Below are 27,518 nucleotides of genomic sequence, written 5' to 3'. Positions count from 1 at the left end.
AATTTCATTTAGGACAGTTAAAGTAAAAAAAGAACTCACCTATTGTCAACACAACCTGATAACTAGGGAGGTTCAGTCAATCCTAACAACTTGTTTGAAATCTTATGGCTTATTTAAGAAGTAAATACTGTGGGGCATGGGTCTTAAATTAGAAGGCAATAAGTTTTATTGTCCACTCTATAATCCTAAATTCCACTATTGGTTCTTAACATGTTTTTTTCACATAATCACCCAGGAGTCTTCACTGCTTATTGACTAAACATTCAAAACGAGGTTACGAACAAAAAGTGCACTTAGTCAAAATAACTTCCTAAGACATCAACATTAGCCACAATATGCTTAAGTGTATTAACATCTTTGTTTTAAAATGTAAAGTAGCCAATTTTTCAACACACTCTTCTAGATAAATGACATTTTTAAAAGAATAAATTACTATGAGGAGAGTTTATGCTTTTTAGAACTCTTTGGAAAACCATTTTTCCTTTTGCCACGTGCTTCAAACATCGTAATAAATTCCAACATGGTGACAAGAACCCACACACTGCACCTGTGCTTTCTATCTTAATTAATCCAAGAAGTACAGGCCTGCTCACTTTAATTTGTAAAGGAAATGATGATATAGTGAGTTTCAACTTAAGGCATTAATTACCTAAGCAAGCAGAATTAGCTTAATGTTTCAGGAGATCTTGCCTAGACACAAGCACCAAATAAAATCTTCTGAAATTTTGGACGCCTGTAACAGCCTATTTAGGAATAGAAAGCAAAATGCTCACTCTACGTTAGGTGTCCAAATGTATTAAATTATACCGAGGGAAAAAACAGTGTGAGGGTTTAGAGATGCTAAAGTTTTTGTGGTCTTTACTACAGAATTAATTAAACTCAGTTTAGTTGCCTGGTGACTATTAATATTCTTCTTCCCTACTTGTATATGAATGTGTATCTTTGAAGAAGGGCCCCACTCTCCTTTCAAAACAAAGGTTACGACTGTCTTAATGCTGCAGTAGACTGATGGCCAAAATCTTATAAAAAGTCTCCATGGACCTAGACAATCACATGTTGCAACTGTGCACACAGCACACCATCTGTCGGATACAACTGCCAGCACAGATTTCGTGAGCTGGCGAAGGCCTGCAACAGTCAAGAATTCTCCAAGTGTTTCAAAGCGCAGGGTTCTCATTAATTTTAATTTCCTGTTGGCTCTCGAAGCAAAGAGTGAGCAGCGAACACACCGTGTGCCACAAGCGCTCCAGTTCAGGCCGCACGTACACCTGTGATCATAAACGCTTCTCCAGGGCTGGCCAATCAAGAGCTTAAGATTCTGTGTTTATTTCTTCTTTACCCAAGAAGAAATAAATCTGAAGGATCTACAGTTATCTTCTCATACTGGGGTAATACTCCTGCAAACATCTGGAAATACTTGACAGTAATCATTTAATTAATGCAAAACTAATCGATGACAATATGCTTAAAGACTCCCTCAGCGGAAGTGCTTTCCTTGGTGCACACGACTAGGGTCTGAGGAGAACAGGCAGTTCTTTGACTCAGGAGCGCACCACGAGCGAAGCTGTGAGCCAGCATCTCTTTAAAGGGCAAAGGCGCTCTGGGGTATTTAAGTAGCGAAAGCAGATGGTAGCATATTGCTTTGCTGCTGAAAACGCAGATGCTGTTGGCTGAAGTTTTTACCTCCAGGCTCCCTATAGGGCCTGGGTGGCTGAGGGCTTTCCAAAGGCCTGGCATCGCTACAAGCGTTTGCGTGGGCTCCTGGACCCCACCACTGTCTCCACTTCATCACCCTCCACCGCTGCTGGCTGCCCTGGTGGGCTGAAAAGATCCTAAGAGGGGAAGATGCCTAAAGTGCCCCTGTGGCTCCAGAAGCAGGGCTGGTACTTCCTCCAGCTTTCTTTACTGCTTTCTACAATTGGCAGCACTGAGGTTTCTTGGGTTTTGTGGGGGGTTTGGGGTTTGTTTGTTTTTTTTTCCTATCACCATAATGATTTGCCAATCCTGAGTCAGAGGAAGAACTGTAAAAATCTCAGCAAAGTTCAGGGCACATTTATGCTTGAAGGAGAGGACTTTATTTGCCTTCTGCCACCATCACGGAGACTGTTTCTCCAGTGTTGCCGTGGAGGATTTTTGTGTCCCTTAGCTCAAAAGAGCAACACAAACTGAATATTTAAGAAAAATTTTAAAAGTTACCTTACAATTAACATTACCTTCAGTTTGAGTCAAAAACGAAACAAAAAATAAATAAATAACTCATTTATCTAATCCCTCTTATACTAGCAATTACTGTCAATCCAATTCCTTTTTTAAAGTTTGGAACCAATACAGTGGGTTAGCAGATGGCTTTTAAAAGTTTTTGTTCTTATTCCAAAATCTTTACATTATCCAAAGAATATCTATTTAAGTATGAATGATACTGTAATTTCTGCAAAACATGATCTTCATACATGCTCTCCAATTAACACTAAACAACCTGGATGCTAAATCTGTTTGGAAATAATTCTAACAAAAGCTGAAACATTAGACGAGTGCTGTTAATAAACAGATTTGCCTTTCACATTTGTGTTAGAAATTTTCATAGCCACACCCTAAACAGAACTTTTTTTTAGTAGAGTTAAAATAATTGGTTCAGTTAGCCTCAATACATTTTATCTTATCTTTATGCTACCTTCAAGACGGTGAAATCACAAATTATTTCTCTTATCATCTCCATACATCCAGGAACATAACAGGAAACAACCAACTGACAGAAAATCTAAAAGACAAATGCTAAAGAAAATAGACAAATTAAGTTGCATGCAGATTTTAAGATAAAGAATGCCTCCTACTCCTCACATCTGTCTGGCAGGTGTCTTTCCTAAGTTTTGCCCTTTTGGAATCTACTCTGAATACAACAAAAGACAGAGAAGTATTCGCTTTCGTTTTTCTTTTTTGAAAACTCTTTTTCTTAAGGCACAAGGAAAAGCCCTCCATGTCCTGTAAACACAGTCAAAATGACTTCGGATAGTTTCAAGCAACTTGTATTTCATAGACATGGGAATCGTATAAAGTCTAGTTCTTCTGGAAGGTGTCCTTGAGATACATCATAAAGACAGAAGATAAGCACAGAAACCTGCGCACACTTTAGACTTTGATGAGTCACATTTTTAACATTCTATATCTAATATATGATGGAATAAATAAGACCAGATTTCCCTTATCAACACCAGCTGGGATCTTAAATGGAAATTGGTCTTTGCTCTTAGTCCATTTTCTTGTTTTGTAAGCAAAGAATTTTATCACATTCTTTATACTTTGTCCCACCTTTGCTTCCTCTTGTCCTACTCTCTTTGAACCTCTTACACACTCTTCCTTTTTTTCAACACACTCACTGCTTCTCTTAGCAATTCTTTATTTATCTTCTGACAATGATTCCTTTCTTCATCTCTTATTTATTCCCATTTGCATTCCCTCCATAGCTACTGCAAACATTTTTCACTTTCCTCCAAGTGATGAGAGGGTTGAGCAGTTCACAGGTGTAGTAAACGCTGGAGAAGGAAGAACTGCTCTAGTCATTCCGTCCCCTTCCCTTCTCCCCTTTTATGGCTACATGCCCTGTGAAAGTCAGAAAAGAATCCTGCAAAAATTAAATCCAGTCATATGATCTCGTGGAGACTCTTCCCAGCTGTGAATTTATTTTCCTTCTCTCTGTTTTTTTTTTTTAAGTTTCACCTTCTATTATTTAGCTCCTCCTCTTAACCAATATCATCTCTTTAGTAAGTCAGCTATTTCTGCTGATTAACCTTTCTAGTGTCTCCTACATCCCTCCCTGTTTTTGCTGCTTCTTTTCCACTTTATTACTATATTATTTAAAGTCTACTTCACATACTTGATTTTCCCCTACCTCTAGTCTTTTTCTATCAATCAATTCTGCATGCTAACATCAAGATTAATATTCTTAAAACACTTTTCATCATGTCATTCTCCAACCTAAAAACCTTCAGTTGGTTTTCCACTGTCTAGGAAATAAAATTTCAGACTTTGCAATCTTACATTTAAGGCTTCCACCATCTGACCTGAACCTAGCTCTCCATTTTATCTCCCGTATTATTCCAAATGCGCTTGAAGGTCTCCACTTCATTGTCACCTAATATATCTTGTCATTTCCTACCTCTAAGCTTTTTATTACACACATCATCCTTTGTACTACCTGCCTTCCCTTCTCCAACCTTTACTGAGTCCTCCTCTTAATAAAACCACGTAATATCTGAATTATTGCTCTGGATTACAATTTAACACTTTACTAACTTATATTTTGTCTTAACAAATGTACACACACACACACATTTAAACCCACAGTGCCTGGCACAATCCAACCAGAAAATAGGACATTCAGTAAGCTAAAGTTTTCTTAAAAATTTTGGAATTTCCAGATAGAAGGACTCCAGAATCTATGATGGGCGCAAAATGTTATCAGAAGTTGGCCACTGGAAAAACTGATGCTCTGACTCAAAACTAGAATGAGCTTTAAAAGGACAGTAGAAGACTGCATGTCAAAAGTTGTGTATGAATATTCTAAAAGTAGGGTATGAGATGGCCCTTGCCAAAACCACTAATGACCTCTGGTTTCCTAAATCCGTCATTCTAAACTCTGCTGAGTTTTTCATTATGACAACTTCCAGTAGACTATTCACAAAGATGACTGCAATAATTCTCATTCATTCCGCAGGACCCTCTGCAATGCAACTTTGCTATTCTCCTCATCACAACGTGAAATCAGTTTCCACATCCTTTGATTTTGGACTGGCCTTGTGACATACAGTGACTAAGAATAACCACTTTTAAGTTCAGTGGCATTAAGTACATTCACACTATTGCGCTATCAGCATGACACTCCATCCCTAGGACTTTTCTCATCTTCCAAAACTGAAGTTCTGCACTCAAAAAACAATAACTCCCTACTTCCCCTTTCCTCTGTACCTGGCAACCACCATTTTATTTCTATGAATTAGATAAGACTACTCTAGATACTGCATATAAGTGGAATCATACAGAATCCTTTTGTGTGACTGGCTATCTCACTTAGCTTATTATCTTCACAGTTCATAGATCCATGTTATGGTTTGTGTCAAAATTTCCTTCCTTTTCAGGCTGAATTATATTTCATTGTATGCATATATCACATTTTGTCTATCTGTTCATCTATCAATTGACACTTGGGTTGCTTCCATCTTTTGGCAATTGTGAATAACACTGCTATTAACGTGGATATACAAATATCTATTCAGGTCTTTGCTTTTATTCATTTCTTTTGGGTATATACCCTGATATGGAATTGCTGGATCACATGGTAATTTATGTTCAATTTTTTTGAGGAATGCCAGACTGTTATCAACAGCTGTACCAATCTACATTCCCACGTGTAGTGTACAAGGAAGGGTTCCTTCCAAATTCTCCTCATCCTCACCAACACTTATTTTCTGTGTGTGTGTTTATATAATGGGTGTGAAATAGTATCTCATGGTTTGGACCTTTATTTCCTTAATGATTAAGGAAATTATTATCTGATGATAACAAACAAATCTTTTCATTTGTTTACTGGCCATTTGTATATCTTCTTTGGAGAAATATTTATTGGAGCACTTTGACTATTTGTAAATTCGGTTGCTTAGTTTTTCGTTGTTGAGTTATAGTCATTTAGCTGTATCCTGGGTGCTAACCCCTTATCAGATATGACTTACATGCTTTCTCCCATTCTGTGGGCTGATGTTTGTCTGCTGATAGTGTACTTTGATGCACAGAAGTTTTAGTTCAGTTTATCTATTTTGTTGTTGTTGTTGCCTCTGCTTTTGGTGTCATACACCATATCTAAGAAACCACTGCCAAATCCAAAGTCATACAGCTTTCCCCCTGCTTTTCCTACGAGGTTTTCAGATACAGATCTTATACTTATTTAGATCCTTGATTCATTTCAAGTTAATTATTATATATTGTATAAGGTAAAGGCCCAAATTCATTCTTTTGCTGTGGCTACTCAGTTTTTCCAGCATTATTTCCTGACAAAGCTATCCTTTCCTCATTGAATGGTCTTAGTACCCTTGTTGAAAAATCATTTGACTGTATATGTGATGGTTTATTTCTGGGCTTTCTATTCATTCCATCAGTCTATATGTCTGTCTGTTTTGATTACTGTAGGTTTGTAGCAGTTTTGAAACGAGGATGAGAACTCCAACTTTGTTTCTCTTTTTCAAGGTTGTTTAGACTATTCCAGTCCCTTGAAATTCCACATGAATTTTACATGGATTTTTCTACTGCTGTAAAAAACGACATTGGGATTTTAATAGAGATTATATTGAATCTGTAGGTTGTTTTGGACAATGCTGACATCTTGAACAAATTAAGTCTTCCAATCCATGAATATGAGATGTCATTCCATGTATTGGTGGCTTCTTTAATTTCTTTCAGCAATACACTGTAGTTTTCAGTGTACAGGTCTTTCATTTCCTTGGTTAAGATTATTTTTAAGTACTCATTTTTTTAGATGATATTGAACTCTAACCTTAGGACTCAAAAGACCTTGCAACTTCTTCTATCACCTTCTTGGAACACTGCCACCACAACATAAAACTTCCAGGCTTGCATGATAGGGTGATACGGGCTAGACAACTCTTAGCAACTGCCAGACATGAGTGATTTTAGAGATCATTTAGCTCCAGTCAAGCTGCTAGATGATTACAGTCACGTGAGAGACTCCAGGGGAGACTAGCAGAAGAACCACTCAGCTGAACCTAGGCAAACTGCTTACCCACAAAATTAAAAGCAAATAAAATAGTTATTTTAAGCTATTAAATTTTAGGGATGGCAGTAAAGTCTAACCAAACAGAACTAAATCATTTTATTTGCTATTTCTTAACTATGATAATTTATTTACTACTTTGTACTCATTTCAAACTGTTTTCCAGAGGCTGTCAAGATTTATTCCAACTGAGTTAAGACAGAGTTCTTTGATGCTAAGTACTCTACATTATTCATTGTGTTCATGAATGATTTAAAGCTTGAGGGGCAGAATTCTAAATAATTTATATATATTTTAAAAGGAGATAGCATAAAATTAAATTGTATTAGAAGTATAGAAATACAGATTTCTAATTTACAACCTCAAAATTGAAAAAACAGTAAGGAGATACTATAATGAGTGTATTTCAGACTAACCTGTGCTACTGCTAATAGTTGCTAGCAATTAGTGCTAAATTTACTGAGGAGAGATTTTGAAACTTTATTATCTGATTATTAAAAAACTGAAATAATCACAATATTTAGGAGAAAAGTATTTAACACTAAAAATATTTATAATCCCAAAGCATTTAGAGACTTGGTGTCTAAGCAAAATGGCTTGATATTACTTAAAATTTTTGAAGATATACATATATCTAAAATTTTATGTTTTATAACAAACATGTATTTATTAACAAATATAGCTATAGTTATTTTAAGTGAAAATCTTACAGAGCAATAGGCAAAAATAAATGCTATTTATGTGTGTTTGTGCTCAGTTGTGTCTGACTCTTTGTAACCCCATGGACTGTAGCCCACCAGGCTCCTCTGTTCATGGGATTCTCCAGGCAAGAATACTGGAGTGGTCTGCCATTTCCTTCTCCAAAATGCTATTTGTAATATACACTAAAACAAAATTTTACTTAATAAAAATTTCTACCCCATTAAAGAACTCACTTTAAAAATTTACTCTCTCACATTGTAGAAAGAGTTGTTTTAGAATTATTTATCTAGTATTATATGTGTTCTTTAAAAGAAATAATTAATAAGGAGAAAGAAAAACTAAGGAGAAAATGTAACAGGAGGCAATAGACAAGCTTTTTATGTGGCTCAGATGGTAAAAGAATTTGCCTGCAGTGAAGGAGACCTGGGTTTGATCCCTGAGCTGGGAAGATCCCCTGGAGAAGGGAATGGCTACCCATTCCAGTATCCTGGCCTGGAAAATTTCATGGACAGAGAAGCCTGGCAGGCTACAGTCCACGGGGTAGAAAAGAGACAGACACAACCGAGTGACTTTCACTACTTGCTTATATTTCTAACTAGACATAGAACGGGACTATGTTTTCTGACAAATCAAGAGGAATTAACACTTAAGTAGAAACTATCTGAGTTAAACTTTCAAAGCTGAGGCAAATTCCTCAATGTCTATGTCATAAATACATTTCCAACATTTGTTTAGGAAATTGAATTTACTGTCAGAAATATCTCATATTTGCATCATTAAAAACATCTTTTGAAATAGTTACCATTTTTGTATTACTTTAAATTTGGGCTATAATTTATTTAACCACGAGCAATTACTTACACTTCTCTGAAACTACATTTCAACAAACAAACTACAATTTCACCACTCCTCTACCCATATATGACAACACACTGAATATTAAAATATAGTCCATAATTTTAATCATACACAAGTGCATACACACACACACACAACCTATTTCTTGCTAGGACGACAAAACAAAGAAAGAGAAAAGAAATATGGAAGAAGTAAAATGTACTTACGAAGTCAAAGTCTCCATCCTGAGGAACTTTCCAGTTATCAGGAAAAACATTTTTGGACATAGGGAAGGGGTCATGCATATTCTGATGACAGTTTTCATGACTCTTATTCTTGAAGTCCTGTTTATCAAAGTAATCCATGAAAGATGGCCTTTGTACTTGTGGCGAAGTTGCATTTCCTTAGGTAAACAAAGAACACAAGGAGGGATAAGTTTTCACATTTACTAAGAGAACTGTAAGTTTCATTAAAATATGATTTTTAGTACTATAATAAATTTTCACTAGTCAGATTTAAGAACGGCATGGTTAATGAAGAAAATACAGTAAGTAAAATAAGAATGAAGAAACAAAAATATCTAAGGCAAATAGATTGCCTTCACCTAATGATAAGACAGAGATCTGTGATATTCTTAGATTGTAGAAAGATCTCAGAATTTCGGCAGAATCTTTATCATAATTTTATTAAAAATGATTTCAAATACATTTGAAATTTGTCAAAGAAAGTAAACATTTTAAACCTCAATCTTTGTTCATAAAACATTCAAGCCTACACTGTCATTGTCCCTGAGTACCAGCATCAGCCGTAAGAAGTTACAGCTGATAAGACTTGCCCAGCTTCCTCCTGTGTCTCTTTGACTACTTCCTCACAGTCTTTCTAGCTGATTCTACCTCCTCCTGGAATGCCCCTTGTTTCACCTGTCATATTTTTACCTGTGACCCCTAAAGCTATTTCTCCAGCCCAGACCTTGCTCCTAGGTTCTCTGACTTTCCAACAGCTCAATTCCTGGACCTGCAGTGAATTAGTTACCTTGAATTTACCAGTTCTAAAGCTAGATCCAAGATCTTTTCCTTCATGCCTGCTGCTTCTCCAGATGCTCTTTGTCTGCCAAAGTTAACATTCTTTACTTAATCCCCAAAGTGATCAAGTTGAGAGTGAACCCAGACTCTCTTTTCCCATCAAACCAAACTGCTCGTCAGGTTGTTTAATGCTACTGCTCTATCCACCACTGCTACTGTCTTAGTTTAGCTTCTAATCTTTTCTTGCTGAGGCCACTGTAGCATCCTCCAAACTGGTGTCCATGCCTTACCTCGGTTTTGATTTTAGTCACACGGACGACATAGTGACCTTTCTAAACACAAATCAAATCATGTCTTTCTTCTGTTTAGGATCTTTCAGTGACTCCTCATTTCCTATACTGAATGATTAAAGTAGAAAATAAACACAGAATAACTAGACTTTCCCAGTGGTTTTCAAACTTGATTCCCTAAAGCCCCAGTGTCCCCAAAAAAGATCTTAAGTATCCATGTATCTGTTTGGCTGACTTCCCTTCGCTGCTCATCTGAAACTATCACAACATTGTTAATCCGTTATATACCTCAATACAAAAATTAAAAAGTTAAAAAAAACCTAAGTGATTGCCACAAAGATACTTGCCTATGCAGTCCTCCACATAGTAAATTACCTATTATCTAAAAAATTTCTTGTGACAGGATGTACACTTCTCCATAAGGAAGCCTGTTGGGCTATTCTAAGTTGCAGAAAGTCTTTTTAAAAATGTGAACTTGAAGTATGTCTTTTTGCAACTTATACTCATGTTCCAAATAAATTTCTCTTTCATACACCAGTCCTTCAGATATCTGAAGACAGATAATGGCTCCATTTTGGCTATCTTTTTCAGGTGAAACATCGCCAGTTCCTTTCATATGACATGTTTTTGAGACACATCATCATCTAGTTTACTGGCCTATGGAGACATTCCAGTCTCTAAATGATCCTCTAAAATCGGACATAACACTGCTAACAGTAACATGGCCAATTCAGAATGTATTTGTAATAGCACTAACAGAGCTTAAAACTATAGTTTGAAAACTAGGTAACACTATTGGCTCAGGGTGAGTTATAAGACAATTTTGTAAACACTTCTGCAATCAGTCAAAGTAAAAGTACCGTAAGAAATGAGCAGTGGCAACAGGAAGGAAAGAGGCAGAACAATACTTCGGGCTGACAGAAGAAAACAAGGACATGGCTGAGACATTTTATTCCAGGAATCTCCTTTTGCATTCACAACAGTCCTGTGCCTCCTTCTCACCCGATCCTAATCAGAAGCTCCTTTCCCAGTTATAGGAGCCACCACAAACACCCTAGGGTCTCAAGGTGAACAGATCGTAACCTGGCATCTAGAGGCTCTCCCTTTCTGAAGGTGACAGGGGTCTCTCCTGTGGGGAGGAGTGGCTGTGTAACTCAGTTTTGACCAGTGACACGTAAGAAGAAGGATCCTAGGAAAACTCTGTTTTCTTGATGGCCGCATCGTCTCCCTGTTTCTTCTCGCTCTTCTCTGCCTGGAATGCAGACTTAGCAGCTGAAGATCTGACAGTTATTCTGCAAGCAGGAAGGTGAGAGTACTACCCTAAAGATGAAAGAATCTACCTGAGAAAGAATTGCTAATGATGTTATGAAATCACGCTACCGATGTAGGACACTCTGCTTCTGGATTTTTTGTTAAATGAGAAAAGAAATTAATTCCACTCTATTTAAAACCACTGTTATTTGGTTCTTCTGGTACCTATTACCAAATTCGGTCCCTAACTACTACACTTCTGTTCCCAGGTAGAGGATATAGTAAGATATAGGAGCAGCAACCTTCAATTTTAACTGCAACTACGTAACACCCCAATTTGAAACTTGAAATTCACTACTACATAGGGGTTCGATTATCACTACATTTCAGGCCGATCTCAAAATCTATGATAAAATGCCTGTCAGAGTCCACACTCAAAATTTTCAAAAATGACCCATTTCTACATTAGAAATAAACATTGTCACAGAAAGTTAACAGAAGTCCAAAAATCAACTGAAATAAAAGAAGCTAGTCTGTTCCATTAGATATTTCTGTTTGGATGATGTCAAAACAAGGTATCATTAACCAAGACATCCCTCTACACAATTTTTTCAAATGTATGTGCTTATACTTTTAACTATTTTCCATCATTTAGTTTAAAACCTACTATCAACATTTAGAGTATATACTTTTTACATACAAAGAAAAGTTTAAAAACAATTTTTAATTTATAAGGAGGAAAATAGGTTAGGTATATTTTAAAAGTTGGGCTTCCTAGGTGGCACAGTGGTAAAGAATCTGCCTGCCAATGCAGGAGAGCCAGGTTTCTGGGTTTGGAAAGATCCCCTGGAGAAGGGAATGGCAACCCACTCCAGTATTCTTGCCTGGAGAATCCCATGGACAGAGGAGCTTGGCGAGCTACCACCGATGGAGTTTCAATGACTGAGCATGCCCACACATGTTTTAAAAGTTAACGGGATGGAGCAGCTGTAATTGGCCAGTCATATTTAACTACACAATATGAAACACATGTCCATAGAGTGCAGCTGAGTCTCCAAGGAGGCTCGTGTTCACAGAAAGACAAAGAGGATGATGCTTCTGACTTACAATTTGTTTTTTAAAAAAGAAATAGTAGGCCCTCCAACAGAAGAGTGAAGCAGGAAATCTCAAGACAGTAACCACTGTCATATGTGATTGTGGTTGCTATGGTGAATACTTTTTTTAAAATACACAGAAAATAATCACATAAAATTGACATCAGTTTCTCCAGTTATAGTTGAATTCTGACCCTATCTTATAAAAATATATTTTTTATTTTAATAATAAATTTAATGGTCAAAATTACTTCATCCTTCAATTTTGGTCCCAATTCCTTCAACTAGTTGCTATGGAACTAAAATCCCATTAGCAATAAGGAATAAAATAATCACCACTCAATTCTTTTGTGTATGTGAAATTTTAAAGAAAAAAATTATTTCCTCTCCTTCAAACATTCCCTAAAACACACACAAGGAAAGTAAATTGTATGGTATATCACAGCTTTTACAAAATATGCCAGTCTACTCACAATTATTCACTAACTATTCTAATTTACACATGACTTCTAAAGAGGTGAAAATTTGTCATGAAAATTTAAATATACAACAGAATTTTAGAATAATCTAACAAATATAATCTGTTTAATTTTTAATTTCTTAACATGAGGATGACAAAGACAGTCAAATGTAGAAATGAAATAATCATCACTTTAGCATAATATCTGGAATAGGAAATGGTAACCCACTCCAGTATTATTGCCTGGGAAATCCCATGGATAGAGAAGCCTGGCAGGCTACAGTCCACGGAGTTGTGAAGAGTTGGACATGACTGAGTGACTAACACTTCACTTCAGTTAGCATATTTCACTATCAAATGTTTTTTGAATATTACCTAATTTGTTCTAAAAATATTTTAAGATGTGGGTGTTCCACCTGATTAATGATCCAGCAAATCTGTCCTTTAATTTGTTGCCAAGAGCACAGTGAATAGGGTATATATAGAAGGGGCTTCCCAGGTGGCACTAATAGAAAAGCACCCACTTAGCAGTGCAGGAGATGTTAAGAGACGTGGGTTTGATCCCTGGGTTGGGAAGATCTCCTGAAGTGGGGCATGGCAATCCACTCCAGTATTTTTTGCCTGGAGAATCTCCCCATGGATAGGGGAGCATGGCGGACTATAGTCCATGAGGTCACAAAGAGTAGGACATGACTGAGGCGAGTCTGTGTGTGTGTGTGTGTGTGTGTGAGAGCCTGGCGGACTATAGTCCATGAGGTCACAAAGAGTGGGACATGACTGAAGTGAGTCAGTGTGTGTGTGTGTGTGTGTGTGTGTGTGTGTGTGTGTGTGAGAGCCTGGCGGACTATAGTCCATGAGGTCACAAAGAGTGGGACATGACTGAGGCGAGTCAGTGTGTGTGTGTGTGTGTGTGTGTGTATGTGTGTGTGTGTGTGTGTGTGTGTGAGAGAGAGCCTGGCGGACTATAGTCCATGAGGTCACAAAGACTGGGACATGACTGAGGCAAGTCAGAGTGTGTGTGTGTGTGTGTGTGTGTGTGTGTGAGCCTGGCGGACTATAGTCCATGAGGTCACAAAGAGTAGGACATGACTGAGGCAAGTCTGTGTGTGTGTGTGTGAGTGTGTGTGTGAGCCTGGCGGACTATAGTCCATGAGGTCACAAAGAGTAGGACATGACTGAGGCAAGTCTGTGTGTGTGTGTGTGAGTGTGTGTGAGAGCCTGGCGGACTATAGTCCATGAGGTCACAAAGAGTGGGACATGACTGAGGTGAGACAGTGTGTGTGTGTGTGTGTGTGTGTGTGTGAGTGAGTGTGTGTGAGAGCCTGGGGACTATAGTCCATGAGGTTACAAAGAGTGGGACATGACTGAGGCGAGTCGGTGTGTGTGTGTGAGAGAGCCTGGTGGACTATAGTCCATGAGGTCACAAAGAGTGGGACATGACTGAGGCGAGTCAGTGTGTGTGTGTGTGTGTGTGTGTATATGTGTGAGAGCCTGGCGGACTATAGTCCATGAGGTCACAAAGAGTGGGACATGACTGAGGTGAGACAGTGTGTGTGTGTGTGTGTGTGTGTGTGTGTGTGTGTGTGTGTGTGAGTGAGTGTGAGAGCCTGGGGACTATAGTCCATGAGGTTACAAAGAGTGGGACATGACTGAGGCGAGTCGGTGTGTGTGTGTGTGAGAGAGCCTGGCGGACTATAGTCCATGAGGTCACAAAGAGTGGGACATGACTGAGGCGAGTCAGTGTGTGTGTGTGTGTGTGTGTGTGTGTGAGTGTGAGCCTGGCAGACTAGAGTCCATGAGGTCACAAAGAGTGGGACATGACTGAGGCGAGTCAGAGTGTGTGTGTGTGTGTGTGTGTGTGTGTGTGTGTGTGAGAGCCTGGCAGACTATAGTCCATGAGGTCACAAAGACTGGGACATGACTGAAGTGAGTCAGTGTGTGTGTGTGTGTGTGTGTATGTGTGAGAGCCTGGCGGACTACAGTCCATGAGGTCACAAAGAGTGGGACATGACTGAGGCGAGTCAGTGTGTGTGTGTGTGTGTGTGTGTGTGTGAGTGTGAGCCTGGCAGACTAGAGTCCATGAGGTCACAAAGAGTGGGACATGACTGAGGCGAGTCAGAGTGTGTGTGTGTGTGTGTGTGTGTGTGTGAGAGCCTGGCAGACTATAGTCCATGAGGTCACAAAGACTGGGACATGACTGAAGTGAGTCAGTGTGTGTGTGTGTGTATTATAGGTATATACAAAGAAGAAATCTAAAAAATATATATTCAATTAAAATCACTTAAATCAATATTTAATAACTGATGAATAGCTATGATAACTTAATATAAATAAAATCAAAGGATTCAGACAGAGGTTATTCCTCTACCCATTCTTGTTACAATATGGTCTCCATGTACTTCACCATTCAGCTCACTGCTTGGTGAACATGCGCGACTGCATCTCCATCCTTCCTAGATAAAACAGGTGAGTTCTGGGCACTGAGGGTACAGTGAGCCTGCTTGCTTCTGTCCTAAACAGTAAGCTGTCAGTCCTAGCTGCACCTCAGAAGTACTTGGAAAGTTTACTACTTTGGGATGTTAAGTTTTGTTAGAGATGTGTGGGTCCTCCTCTGGTCTGCAGAACCAGCATCTCCAAGGGGCTACTGCTAAGATGCACACTTGTGAGGTGAGTCATGTAGACCCAGGAGCAGGGTTTATCTTGTAAATCAAGCCTCTGCTCCAGCCTGAGGAGATCTCTTGAGCTCCTGTTTCTGCCTTAGAATATATTTTTCTTTTCTTCCACTTCATGTCAGTTGCAATTCTAATGGGCTTTCATTCCACAGCTTCACCCCAATTTCTGTAAAAAAAGAAAAAAATTGAGCTGAGGGCTCAGGCTTAGACCCTAGACCACACAATGGGAAATCTTCTCCTTGACAGCATTATTAAACACAGTGAGAGAAAAATTCTTAGTTTGCTCAGTCATGTCCAACTCTCTGCAACCCCATGGGCTGTAGCCCGCCAGGCTCCTCTGTCCATGGGGATTCTCCAGACAAGAATACTGGATTGGGTTCCCATTCCCTCCTCCAGGGGATCTTCCTGAGGAATCGAACTCAGGTCTCCAGCACTGCAGGCAAATTCTTCACTGTCTAAGCTACCAGGGAAGCCCAACAGTTGGCTGAAACTCAGCAACCACTGCCATTGCCTCTGGTGAGCCTTCTTATTGTACAGTCTGGAAAGCTAAACACTACATTTCCTATAATACCCTGCACCCAGGGTCCTGGGTAAGTGTACTCTCTCATGACTGGGAAAGCAAGAGATGAGGCAGAGAACAGGGGCCTGCTATCTCAGCCATTTCCTTCCAGCAGCACAGCTACACAGACATGGGATTTTTTTACTACAGCATTCCAGCTCCAGTCGTCAGCCTCACAGGTGCTAAAAATGTGGGTGCAGTCTCAGTGGTAGCTTTCTAATCCTTGAATAGCAACACGTATTTGATCTCAATCTGTATTTTGAATTCAGCAGTGCCAATGGCAGCCTACAGCTTCCTGACTGTAATAATAGTAGTAATTCCATAATGGTCACTTTTGTGGGGGTGTGGGAGTCATTCTTGAAGGCCCAGCCTACACAGCCCTCTCTTCCAACCTCTCCACTGATTTTGTTAATATCCAAAACTCTGAGTTAAATCTTTTTGTGTTCAAAATGCATAGTTTCTGTCCTCCAAAAAACACTGACACACAAGGCTATATGTGTATAACTGCTCAACCCTCATAATAAAACCATCAGCTTGGTCATACTACATAGAGTCTACAAGGGTATCATCAAAACCACTGTAAAATACTTTCCTCAAATGACAAAACACAGTATCCAAATCTAGCAGTTTCTCTGATCTAGAGGTTTAGCAATGTTGTCAAAAAAGGAAATCAAATTGTTCTGATATGATTTGTTCCCACTAACCTACGCTGACTTATAACAATTCAGGTCTCCTTTCCTAAAGGACTCACAAATATGCTAGACAGCCTGCCCAAGGGGACGTCAGGTTCACTGGCCCACAGTAACTTGATTTGGGGGTGGAACCTGGGTCTGTATATCGGGTCTACCACTCATCTGCTATGAAATCCTGGACAAGTCACTTCATGTTCCCAAGTCTCAGTTTCCTTAGCGGCAAACGATAGTGACAACACCATTTACAAAGTCCTCGTGAGAAGTTAATGAGCTGATGTATGTAAGGTTCCAAGCACAATGTCAGCCCATACTAGACCTGCAATTAATGATATCTGTGAAAGTGAAAGTGAAGTCCCTCATTCGTGTGCGACTCTTTGCGACGCCACGGACTGTGTGTAGCCCGCCAGGCTCCTCCGTCTATGGAATTTTCCAGGCAAGAATACTGGAGTGGGTTGCCAGCTATAGCCTGAGAAATTTACCTTCTATTCTCTTTTCTGAAAATAAAAAATGAATAAAATAACAATTAACTCCATCTTGCTTACATGGATGGCACTTCTCTCATTTTCTCAAAAAAAGACATCAAACTTCACAAACAGTGGAATACAATCCTCTCACCTGCAAGTTATCGCAACACATTACTGATCATACTCCCAGTGGGGAGGTACTGACTCAGCTGAGTGTTCCCTGATCATTACCTCACCTTGCCATTCGATTTCTTATAAATCCAGCCCCAGCTCTGGTAGGCCAGGAAGTTCCACTGTAGGAACATAGCAGATCTGAACAAGGGAAAAGGCCCCCACTCTTCCTTTCCTACAACAGTTTTGCTCTTCTAGAGTTACCCACAAAGAAATAACCTCTACTAGTTTATCAATTTAATGACAACAGACTCCTGACCTGATCCTAATCGATTTCCTCCAGATAAAAAAAAAAAAAAATCCTAAATGTTGATTTCATTAATGACAACCAACCTGCTTACACTTACTGTCAACCTCCTAATTCCAACTGGCATAGACTAGGCTGGATAAAAGATAATATGTAAGGCAGTAGAAATCTATATGCAAATATTGGCTGATGCCAGATTCTGAAAGACCTGGGTTACCGAGCTGAAGCCTCGACATCCCGGAGCAATGAGAGCCCAGGGAAGTGGGAACGGGAGGAGGCAGAGCAGGGGAGGGACGGTGAGAGTAACGCCGGCACTGCTGGAAGCAAGCACAGAGACTTCTCCGGACGTGCTCTCCAGGTCTATGCCCGTTTAAAAAAAAATTAAATTTTAAATATTTTCTGTCATTTTCTCCATTTCCCTCAAAAGATCTTTTAACAACTTTGCTTCCTAGAGTTAAGTCATCACACTTTTAAGAAGTAAGGAAAACAGGACTATAATTTCTAGCTTCATGGATAAAGGTATAAAAAAGTATGCAGACATAATCTAAACTGTCAAGAATATTAAATTGGGCAATTCTTTTGAAGCTCCAGTGGTAAAGGTGATGGAAACCAGAATTTTCAGCATATAACATAGTAGATATTTTAGAAAACTGAAAACTGTATAATGCTTTCATCTTTTAGGGAATATATAGATATATAATCTTTTTAGGGAACAAAAATGCTACAGACACATTACCAAGTGGGGCTTTCATTAACTTTTAACATAACCTAAGAGTTCATACCAACTAATCTAAGATATTTTTTTAAAAGATTAACATCATGAGGAAAGACAAAACTAATTATGTAGTTTCACGGAAAGTAAGTTCTGCCTCAGTAGCTTCTTTACATTCTATACTATTGCTGTAGAACAGTATGACAAAACCAGGGGTTACACTAACATCATTTGGTTCAACTTTTGGGTACATGGAGATCCCATATTATAGAATGATGTCTAAATTGTGGAAACTTAAAATACAAGGAAAGTTGGCTCATGAGATTTAAAACTTGCTCAAGCATATAAAGCAACTACATAAACCACTATCTGCTCCATTTAAAAATAAGCTTTCAATAAAACTTCTGTGACCAAAAAAAAAATCATGCTTAGGATATAAAATTATGACATAAACTGAATGTTTACTGTGGTTGTCAAAGCTAAAAGTCATTACACAAAACATGTGGAAATCTGTTATTTTAAAGCATGAGGTCTGATAAATCACTATAACATATCTCTTCCTTGAAACAGAATAATCTTAACGTGAATTTGATTCCATAAATGCTCATTTTTAAACTACTATTTAAATGATGATGTTCAATTATATGGACTACAAGGGAAAAGTTGTTTATGTAGTTTCATAAGGAGCTCAGTAGCTCTCTGAAGATAGAATGAAGCACTCGATGATCTTACTGGTTTGTTAAGAATCAGAAAACCTGACTTAGAAGAATTTTATCAGCTGTGGAAAACCGATGCTACCTACTGATGGGAAGCATGCTGTAAATGACCTTATCTGTCTTTTCAATCTACAGGGCATATGACTTGTACCCTAACATAAGCTGGCTCTGGAGGCCACAAGACCGTCCAGTGTAGTCGGTTAGCATGTTAAGGATGCAGAAGCCCTATTCCAGTAATATGCTCAGCTAGGAATGCAAGTCTTAGACTGCTTTCCAGGGCAAAGGCTCAGGAAACCCATCAGCATATAAGATTAAAAAAAAAAAAAATCACACCCCTTCCCACCCAGGATTAACTATCAGTATCTGGCAATGTGTTTTCATCCTGTGCTTCACAACCCTCCCTTTCAAAGTATACAACCATAATGAGCTATGTATACTAAGGAATATGAAGGAAGCAGCTGCAGTGAGCCAAATGACTTGAAGCTATAAGCTTATCAAGCAGCCTCCTCATGGGGTGTGTGTGCTGGGGGGGATGGGGTGGGAGGGGAGCAGCAAAAACAAAGTAGGCAAAAAGAAACAAAAATGTTGGAGAGGAAATTCCTACCTATATCCATTTTATGCTATCAGCAGATCACTTGACTATAACTTTATAGGCTCTACAGAGCAAGAAGTCATATATTGCTGCGTTTGTACCCTTCGGAAGAAGTCCTATGTAGTGAAAAACAGCCTGTGCTTAGACTTCGACATTGACCACATATGACTAGGGTAGTGGGGGAAGAAAAAGGTCAGTAGGCATCAAGAGGTAATTAATCTGCTGTTGTCTGTAACTGAGAAATCACAATGTCCTACATTGTTAATTGCAAACTTAAAGGGCCATGTTTATACAAAAAGAAATGCTAGCCTGTGAAAGTATCTCTGTCTTCATCACTCTGCAAGCAAAGGAGATCAGAGAGAATGCTTTAACCGTCCTTTCAGCCCTGCAGCGCCCCTGGCACCGTGCCTCTCATGTTACGAGAAGTAATAATTATGCACCGGGCTGCATGTTCTGCATGAGTATCCTTGTCTCTTGACACATCTTTCTACTGTTTCTTCTTTTCCCACCTTAGCCCTTAATGTCTTCCCTCAGCTGTTTCCCTGTGTTACTGCAGCTTCACCGATAATATGGACAACATGAAATAATATTATGTTGTATTATTTGGGACGGAATTTTAGGTTTACTTTTTTAATCAGAAAAGCAAATGTGAGGAATTTTTTTATCTCTATCGTTCTATCTCAAAGATACTTTACAAATTAAATTTTGGATTAGTATCTATCCTTCAACAGAAAAAAGTTCCATAAACCCTCAGTTAAAGAGGAGCTGCTTTCTGCTGTACTAAAAGAAATTCTGAAAACTTACTTGTGCCATACTCCTTTCACTGTCCCCCCCACCCCGAACTTAAAGCGTTTTATTTTGCATTGGGGGTAGAGCAAATTAATAATGTTGTGGTAGTTTCAGGTGAACAGCGAAGGGACTCGCCCATACGTTTACATGTATCCATTCTCCCCCGAACGCCCCTCTCACGCAGGCCGCCACGTAACATTGAGCAGAGTTCCCTGTGCTATACTGCAGGTCCTTGTTGATATCCATTCTGAGTGATAGCAGTATGCGCATGACCTTCCCAAACGCCCTAGCAATCCCTTCCCCTCTGGCAACTGAGGGGAAGGGCGTTTGGTTTATCTGCTAAGTCTGCGAATCTCTCTCTGTTCTATAAGTTCATTTGTATCATTTCTTTTTAGACTGTTAAATAAAGTCAAGAAACAAAATTTTCCACAACTGGCTATAACAAGTAACACAGAACTATCCTGGTTTCTATAGAAGCACACTCTCAAAACAGAAGATCAATATTCAGTGGGGGAAAAAGCCACATACTTTTCATAGTTCCATCTTCTTCTTCCTCATCCTCGCTGTTTATAACCATGGTCCCCAAGTCAGACTCTAACATGGTGCTGTTGTGTTCAATCATGGTCTGGGCCCCTTCACTCATGGTGCTTGTGGCCCTCATGGTGCCCACGCTTTCCGAGCTTGTCTTCACCATGGTGTGGGAGTCCAGCTCATCCTCATCCTGCAAGCAGAACACTGCAATGAAGGCAGACTTTTCTAACACAAATGGATATCTTAGAAGAGTATGAGCATTATTATATTTTTAATAATAAAAAAATTCTATTACTACTAAATTTTCATGTAAGGACATACATACAGTGTTATCCTAAGTGCCAACTATCCAAAATAACCTAAAGAATTTATAGTAAAGTTTTTAGTAATTAAAACTCAAGCAATAGAAATTATTTGATGAAACTGGAGGTGGCCAGTTGTTCTTAAAGTAGGATTAAGATAGATGAGGTAGATGATCAACAAAGAATATATAACAAAATAAATAAAAGAGCACATTAAAGACAGAATGTGTTGGCACTATTATAACAGCCTTAATAATGTTTCTAACTTTGTACAAAAGCCATTAGCTTTTTAAAAATTATTGTAAATATACATAACATAAAATCTACCATCTTAATCATTTTTCACGGCACAATTCTATGGCATTAAGAACATTTACAGTGTCATCCAATCATCAACACCCTATTCCAAAAATGTTTCATTGTCTCAAACAGAAACTCTGTACCCATTAAAAACTAACTCCTCATTCCTCCCTTCTCCCAATCCTATTCTACTTTCTGGTAGAAAGTATGGAATCTCTGTTCTATTTTCTGTCACAATGAATTCACCGATTCTAGTCACTTCATATAGGTAGAATCATGTCTTTTGTGTCTAGCTTATTTCATTTAGCAAAATGTTTTCAAAGTTTATCCAAGTTGTCCCAGATGTCAGAATTCCATTCCTTTTTAAGACTGAATGGTATTTCACTGTGTGTGTGCAAACACGCACACCCCACCACCATCACCACCTTATGTTTACCCATTCACTTGTTAATGGACATTAAGGTGTTTACAGCTTTTGGTTATTAGGAATAATGCTCTGAACACTGGTATGTAAGTATCTATAGATACGTGGTCCTTGACTTCTGATGGTTCAACTTAGGATTTTTCAATTGTACAACAGTACAAAAGAGAAACACATTCAGTAGAAACAGTAGTTTGAATTTTGAACTTTTCCCAGCCTTAGCAACATTTGGTAGGAGCTACTCTCATGAAGCTCTGTGACAGCAGCAGCCAGCCACGTGATCGGGGATGTAAAGAACTCGTACATTTACAACCATTCTGTACCTATAAAACCAATCTGTGTTTCACAGAATGCTACGGTTCAGCACAGCATTTAACAAATTGCACGGGATTCCATACTTTATTATAAAATAGGCTTTGTGTTAGATGATTTGCCAAACTGTGGGCTAATCTAAGTGCTCTGAGCACATTTAAGGTAGGCTACAATTAGCTAGGCTTTTTGGTAGGTTAGGTATATTAAATGCATTTTCGACTCAATCACAGTTTCAACTAGCGAGTTACTTAAGATGTAACCTCATCAAACGTTAAGGAGGATCTGTATTTGAGTCCCTGCTCTCAATTCTTTTGAGAGCACTTGAAGTGCAAATTATACACTTTCTACATTGGCTGCACCGTTTTATACTCCAAGAGTGTACAGGGTTGCAACTTCTCCACATCCTCACCAACACTTGTTATTCCCCCCAACTTTGCTAACAGACATTCTAATGGATATGTGGTATCTCATTGTGGTTTGATTTACATTTTCCTAAGAACTAGTGATGTTGAGCATCTTTTCATGTGCTTATTGGCCATCTGTATACCTTCTTTGGAGAAATCTCTATTCAAGTCTTTTGCTCATTTAATGTTATAGGCTGTTTTTGTTGTCAAGCCAAATAAGTCCTTTTTAGGTTCTGGATATTAATCCCTTACCAGATATATGATTTGCAATTATTTTTCCCCATTCTATAGGCTGTCTTTTCACTCTCTTGACAGTTTCTGTGACACACAAAAGCTCTGATGAAGTCCAATTTATCTTTTTCTTTTATTGCATGTATTTTTGTTGCCATATCCCAGCCATTGGCTTTTAAATGAAATTCACAGAAGAATCAAGTCAGTGACATAAATATGAACCAAAAAATGCTTTTTAGAACGTTCACCAAAATATAAACTGGAATAGGGCCACAAAACTAAACTAACAAATTCTGTTTGAGAAACCAAGCAATGTGCTATTTGGAAAAACTTGATCATGCACTGAAATTAATTTATATCTACTTCACTTTAAGTAGAAACAAACAAACAAAACCTAAGTTCTGACAGAAAGTTAAAATGCAAATATTGGAGAACAGGAACATCCACGTTGTTCTCAGTGGTTTGACAGCCCTCCTCTTCCTAAACCTACATTATAAACTCAGCATTATATCTCAAGTCCTTTGCTCGTCTTTCATGAGCTTCTCTTCCTTTGGAAGACGTCTTCATTCTTATGCCTTCACCTATCTTGTGTGTTGAGGACTCCCAAATTCTGAAAATCTTCCTGACTTTTATTTACTACTTATAAGCTTAATGATATTTAAAACTCAACAATCTCAAATGAGATCATTTCACCCATCTCCATGGCCCTTCTAGTCTGCCTCCAGCCCCAAAAACAACCACTAAAGTATCTTCATTAGCTATCTGAGAGTAAGATTTCAATGTCTTCATGGGTTTACTCTTATTCATTTCCTTTATATCAACAGCCAACAAGCTCTTCTTCAAAAGACTCTTTCTAGGTTCCATCTCTTCTTTTCCAGTCTCACTGCTCCTGAGTATCCTCAACTCATGTCTGGGTAACTGAAGGAAGAGCACCCCGACCTTCTAGAATCAGACAGATGTTAGTTCAAATCCTAGTTCAAAGCACTTACTAGACTTAAGACCTTTGCTTGGTGATGTGGTCACTAAGACGTGTCCAACTCTTGCGACCCCATGGACCATAGCCAACCAGGCTCCTCTGTCCATGGGATTTCCCAGGCAAGAATACTGGGGTGAACTGCCATTTCCTTCTCTGGAGGATCTTCCCGACTCAGGGATAGAACATGGGTCTCCTGCATCACAGGCAGATTCTTCACCCACTGAACCACCAGGGAAACCCTCTTAAGACCTTTTAGTAAAGCTATTTAAACTCTCTGAACTTGGGTTTCTTTCATTGGTGTTATGATGATTAAATGAGAAAAGGTATGCCAAATGCTTCCATGCGACTAGGAATAAGGTAGTTTCACCTTCTTCAAAGTATATATACTACACCAACCTTTCTTGAAAACTACTTGTATTATATAATATTCTTCTGCTAAAGAATCTATAATGGCTCCCAGTTCTTACCTGCACTGAAAGCTAAACAAAGCTGCCTAGATTTTAATGTTCTTGTTATCTTGTTTTATATAGTCAACCTATTTTCCCATTGTTCATGTATCATGCAATAGAGTCAGGCTGACCTAAACTGAGTCTCTAGCTGCCATAAACCCGTACCATACTATGCTCATTAAGACTTCATCTTTGTTTATGTCTTCTTCACTACCCAGGATGTTCTTTCCTCACTAATTCATTTTAATTAAATCCTATTACCTTCATGGCTAACTCAGTCTTTATTAATTATTCCCTTTGTCAAACTTCGAGAATTTATGACCTGCCTCACAGGTTGCACTTCTGCATTTAAATTTATGATCTCATACTGTAACTGTTCTGTAAAACTGTTTATAAATATAATACCTATGGACAAGAAAACCTTATAATAACTGTTTCTGAATCTACTCAAGTGCTCCATTCAGTACCCCAGGCAGTTTTAACTATTCATTGTATATTTACTTTTACACAGAACTGTAAAATCATGAAGCTTAAATAATTCAACCCCTTATTTTAGACATAAAAAAAACAAGGCCCATAGAAAGTAAGGGACTTCCCCAAGGTCACACACCTATTTAAAAGTAGAACTGGGACTAAGAAACTAGTTTCTTCATTTCTTAATCTATTATTCCACCAAGTACATGTACCTTATTTACATTTTTAAATTTTGATCTACTTGAATGTTTAAGGTAGAGGAGCAAGTTTACACTTTTCACCGCTTACATCACCATATCTTATGCTGAAAGGGTCCCATACAAATTACTTGTTCCATCCTATTCAAAGCCACTGTCGTCTCTCGGATTATTACAACAACCTCCTAGCTGTTTTCACTTTTTGCCCTCTTTGTTCCCATTAGTTTCCCACATAACAGGCAGATTGATCCTTTCAAAACACAAATCACATCATGTTACTCTCTGACTCACCAACCCCACATTTGGCCTCCTGTCACAGTTACAAAAAAGCCCAAAATCTTTATCATGGCCAAATGTGATCTGGCCCGGTAACATCTGCCAATCCCATCTCCTATCACATTCCTTCTCACTCACCACGTTCCAGCCAGCCTGGCCTCCTGTGCTGTTTCTTGAGCATTCGAAGCATGTTCCTCTTCAGCCTTTTAAACTGACTGATCTTTCAGCCTGGAATGCTCTTCTTTAAGGCAGTTTTATTTTCTGCTTAACTCAGGTCTCCATTTAGATGCTAGATGTTACCTCTTTAGCGAGGCCATTTTCTGACCACCAATCCAAAATTGCAGTCCCCATCAATCTTTTATCCTTCTATATTTTTCATCGCCTGTACCTGGCTTTTCTACCATTAGAATCTAAGTTTGATGAAGGCAAAGAAGCCTTCTTTTTCACAGATGAACTCCCGATGCTTAGAACACCTGGTACACAGTAGTGAAGTTGCTCACTCGTGTCTGACTCTTTGTGACCACATGGACTATAACTTACCAGGCTCCTCCATCCATGGGATTTTCCAGGCAAGAGTACTAGAGTGGGTTGCCATTTCCTTCTCCAGGGGATCTTCCCAACCCAGGGACTGAACCCAGGTCTCCCACATTGGAGGCAGATGCTTTACGGTCTGAGCCACAGTAGGGACTTGATAAAAATTTATTGAATACATGAAGTAATCAACATTATTACTTATTCATTCATTCAACAATCATTTATTGTAAATTCATAATATGTCAAGGAGTGGACTAGGCATTGGAGATACAAAGAATAAGAAACAGTTTTGTTCCATTTTTGTGTTTTTTTAAGAAGTCTGAGGTCTAACAGAAATTGCCTGACATGTGAACAATAAATTACAAGGCAATTTGTTAAATGCTGTGTTGGCAAAATACAACAGGAATAAAAAAAGCAGGGCCTTTTACTCTACCTCTTATCAAATGAAGAAAGCCTCATAGAGAATACTGCCTTTAAATTAAGTTCTTAAAGCACGAGAAGACTATAATATTTAATGTTGTTGTTGTTGTTCAGTTGCCCAGTCATGTCTAATTCTTTGTGACCCCATGGACTGCAGCATATACATATATATACACACACACAATATTTAATATATGTACACAGGCATGCTTAATATTAAAACTTCTTTTTACAACAGAACTACACTTAGACATCCATTCTCAGTTTAGATACCCCAAGTCGGAAATAGGTGTCATATTTTTCTGTTGCTATATCAACTTTTGTGCTTACCTATGCTGATCATATCTTACTACACAATACTGTAACTGTAGGTATATCTGACTTGTCCAAATCAATTAGACTATAAAGTCTATAAGGGAAGTAACCAGATCTTATTAACAATTATATATCTGGTATCCATTAAAAAGTCTTGTTCTCATTACAAAATCCATTATATTAATATTAAAACCCTCTTTATGAGGTAGTGCTAAAGCACAGAATGTTATATACAAGGTTCTACCACAGAACTTTATTTAAATCAACTAGTTATTTAAAACATAGGATGACTATTAAAGAAACTGGTAGGAAAAACACTGTTAATTAGAATTATTCAGTCGATTATTTATTGAATAGTTGTCATCAATGAGTTAAAAGCACTATACTAAGGAAATTTTGTAGGTCACTCTTATTTAATCCTCTTATTAATACTGAGAGACCCTGTTGTCCCCATTGTGTAAATGATGAAACTGAAGTTCATTTGATTAATAATTTAATATTATTATTTTTATAATTATATCATTTTTATAATTTTATATTATATAATTATTTTATTAATTTATTAATAATAATAATAATAAAAACTGGGCAAGTTTAATAATTTGCCCAGGATCATCTAACAAATAAGTGGAGAAGCAAGGATTCTAACCAGGTTGTTTGATTCTAAAGCCCAATGGCTAACTTCCAAATTTATAAGGTTTTTATTTACAATATTTCTCAACTCTAGGTTAATTTCTATTATAAGTTAGCTATAGCATGTTTTATTTTGCTAAGTTAAGAGATGAAGAAACTGATATACACATAAGTAAACTAATTTGCATGTGCTAAGTCACTTCAGCCGTGTCCGACTCTTTGCGACCCCAAGGACGGTAGCCTGTCAGGCTCCTCTGTCCATAGTATTTTCCATGCAAGAATACTGAAGTGGGTTGCCATGCCCTCCTCCAGGGGATCTTCCCGACCCAGGGATCAAATCCCCGTCTCTTATGTCTCATGCATTGCAGACAGGTTCTTTATCACTAGTGCCACCAGGGAAGCCCAAACTAATTTGCACTTTGGTCAAAAAGTTAACAAAAAAGGTTGAGATTTACTCTTTTCAGTAGATTCCACTAAGGAGGGAAGAAAAAAGTTGATTTTCTACCAGTCCTCTTAAAAAATCTGCTGCTAGTTTAATATCTTATTTTACTGTGGTTGCAACCAGTTAATTCCCAAAATACTAAGCTAAATCTATTTTTATATGTGTGAGTCATTTATCTCTCATTCTTGTAAGATTCAGTACTGTGACCATTAAATTTAATAAGAAACATAACATCTGGTTGGTGTGAAATAAT

At 38.2% G+C, this 27,518-nt stretch overlaps 1 protein-coding gene across 1 annotated transcript in view; it reads right to left on the bottom strand.

Annotated features, from left to right (window-relative positions):
• Positions 1 to 27,518, bottom strand: part of STK3 (serine/threonine kinase 3) — a 293,448-nt gene that overhangs the window by 61,578 nt on the left and 204,352 nt on the right. The window contains exons 9-10 of the mRNA XM_061123688.1: positions 20,577 to 20,769; positions 8,545 to 8,720 (exon numbers count right to left, since the gene is read on the bottom strand). Of these exons, the coding sequence (XP_060979671.1) occupies positions 8,545 to 8,720; positions 20,577 to 20,769 (369 nt within the window). The remainder of the gene's footprint in view (positions 1 to 8,544; positions 8,721 to 20,576; positions 20,770 to 27,518) is intronic.

Source organism: Dama dama, chromosome 21 (assembly GCF_033118175.1).
Source record: "Dama dama isolate Ldn47 chromosome 21, ASM3311817v1, whole genome shotgun sequence".
Lineage (NCBI taxonomy): Eukaryota > Metazoa > Chordata > Mammalia > Artiodactyla > Cervidae > Dama > Dama dama.
This window is presented reverse-complemented; position numbering and strand designations above follow the sequence as displayed.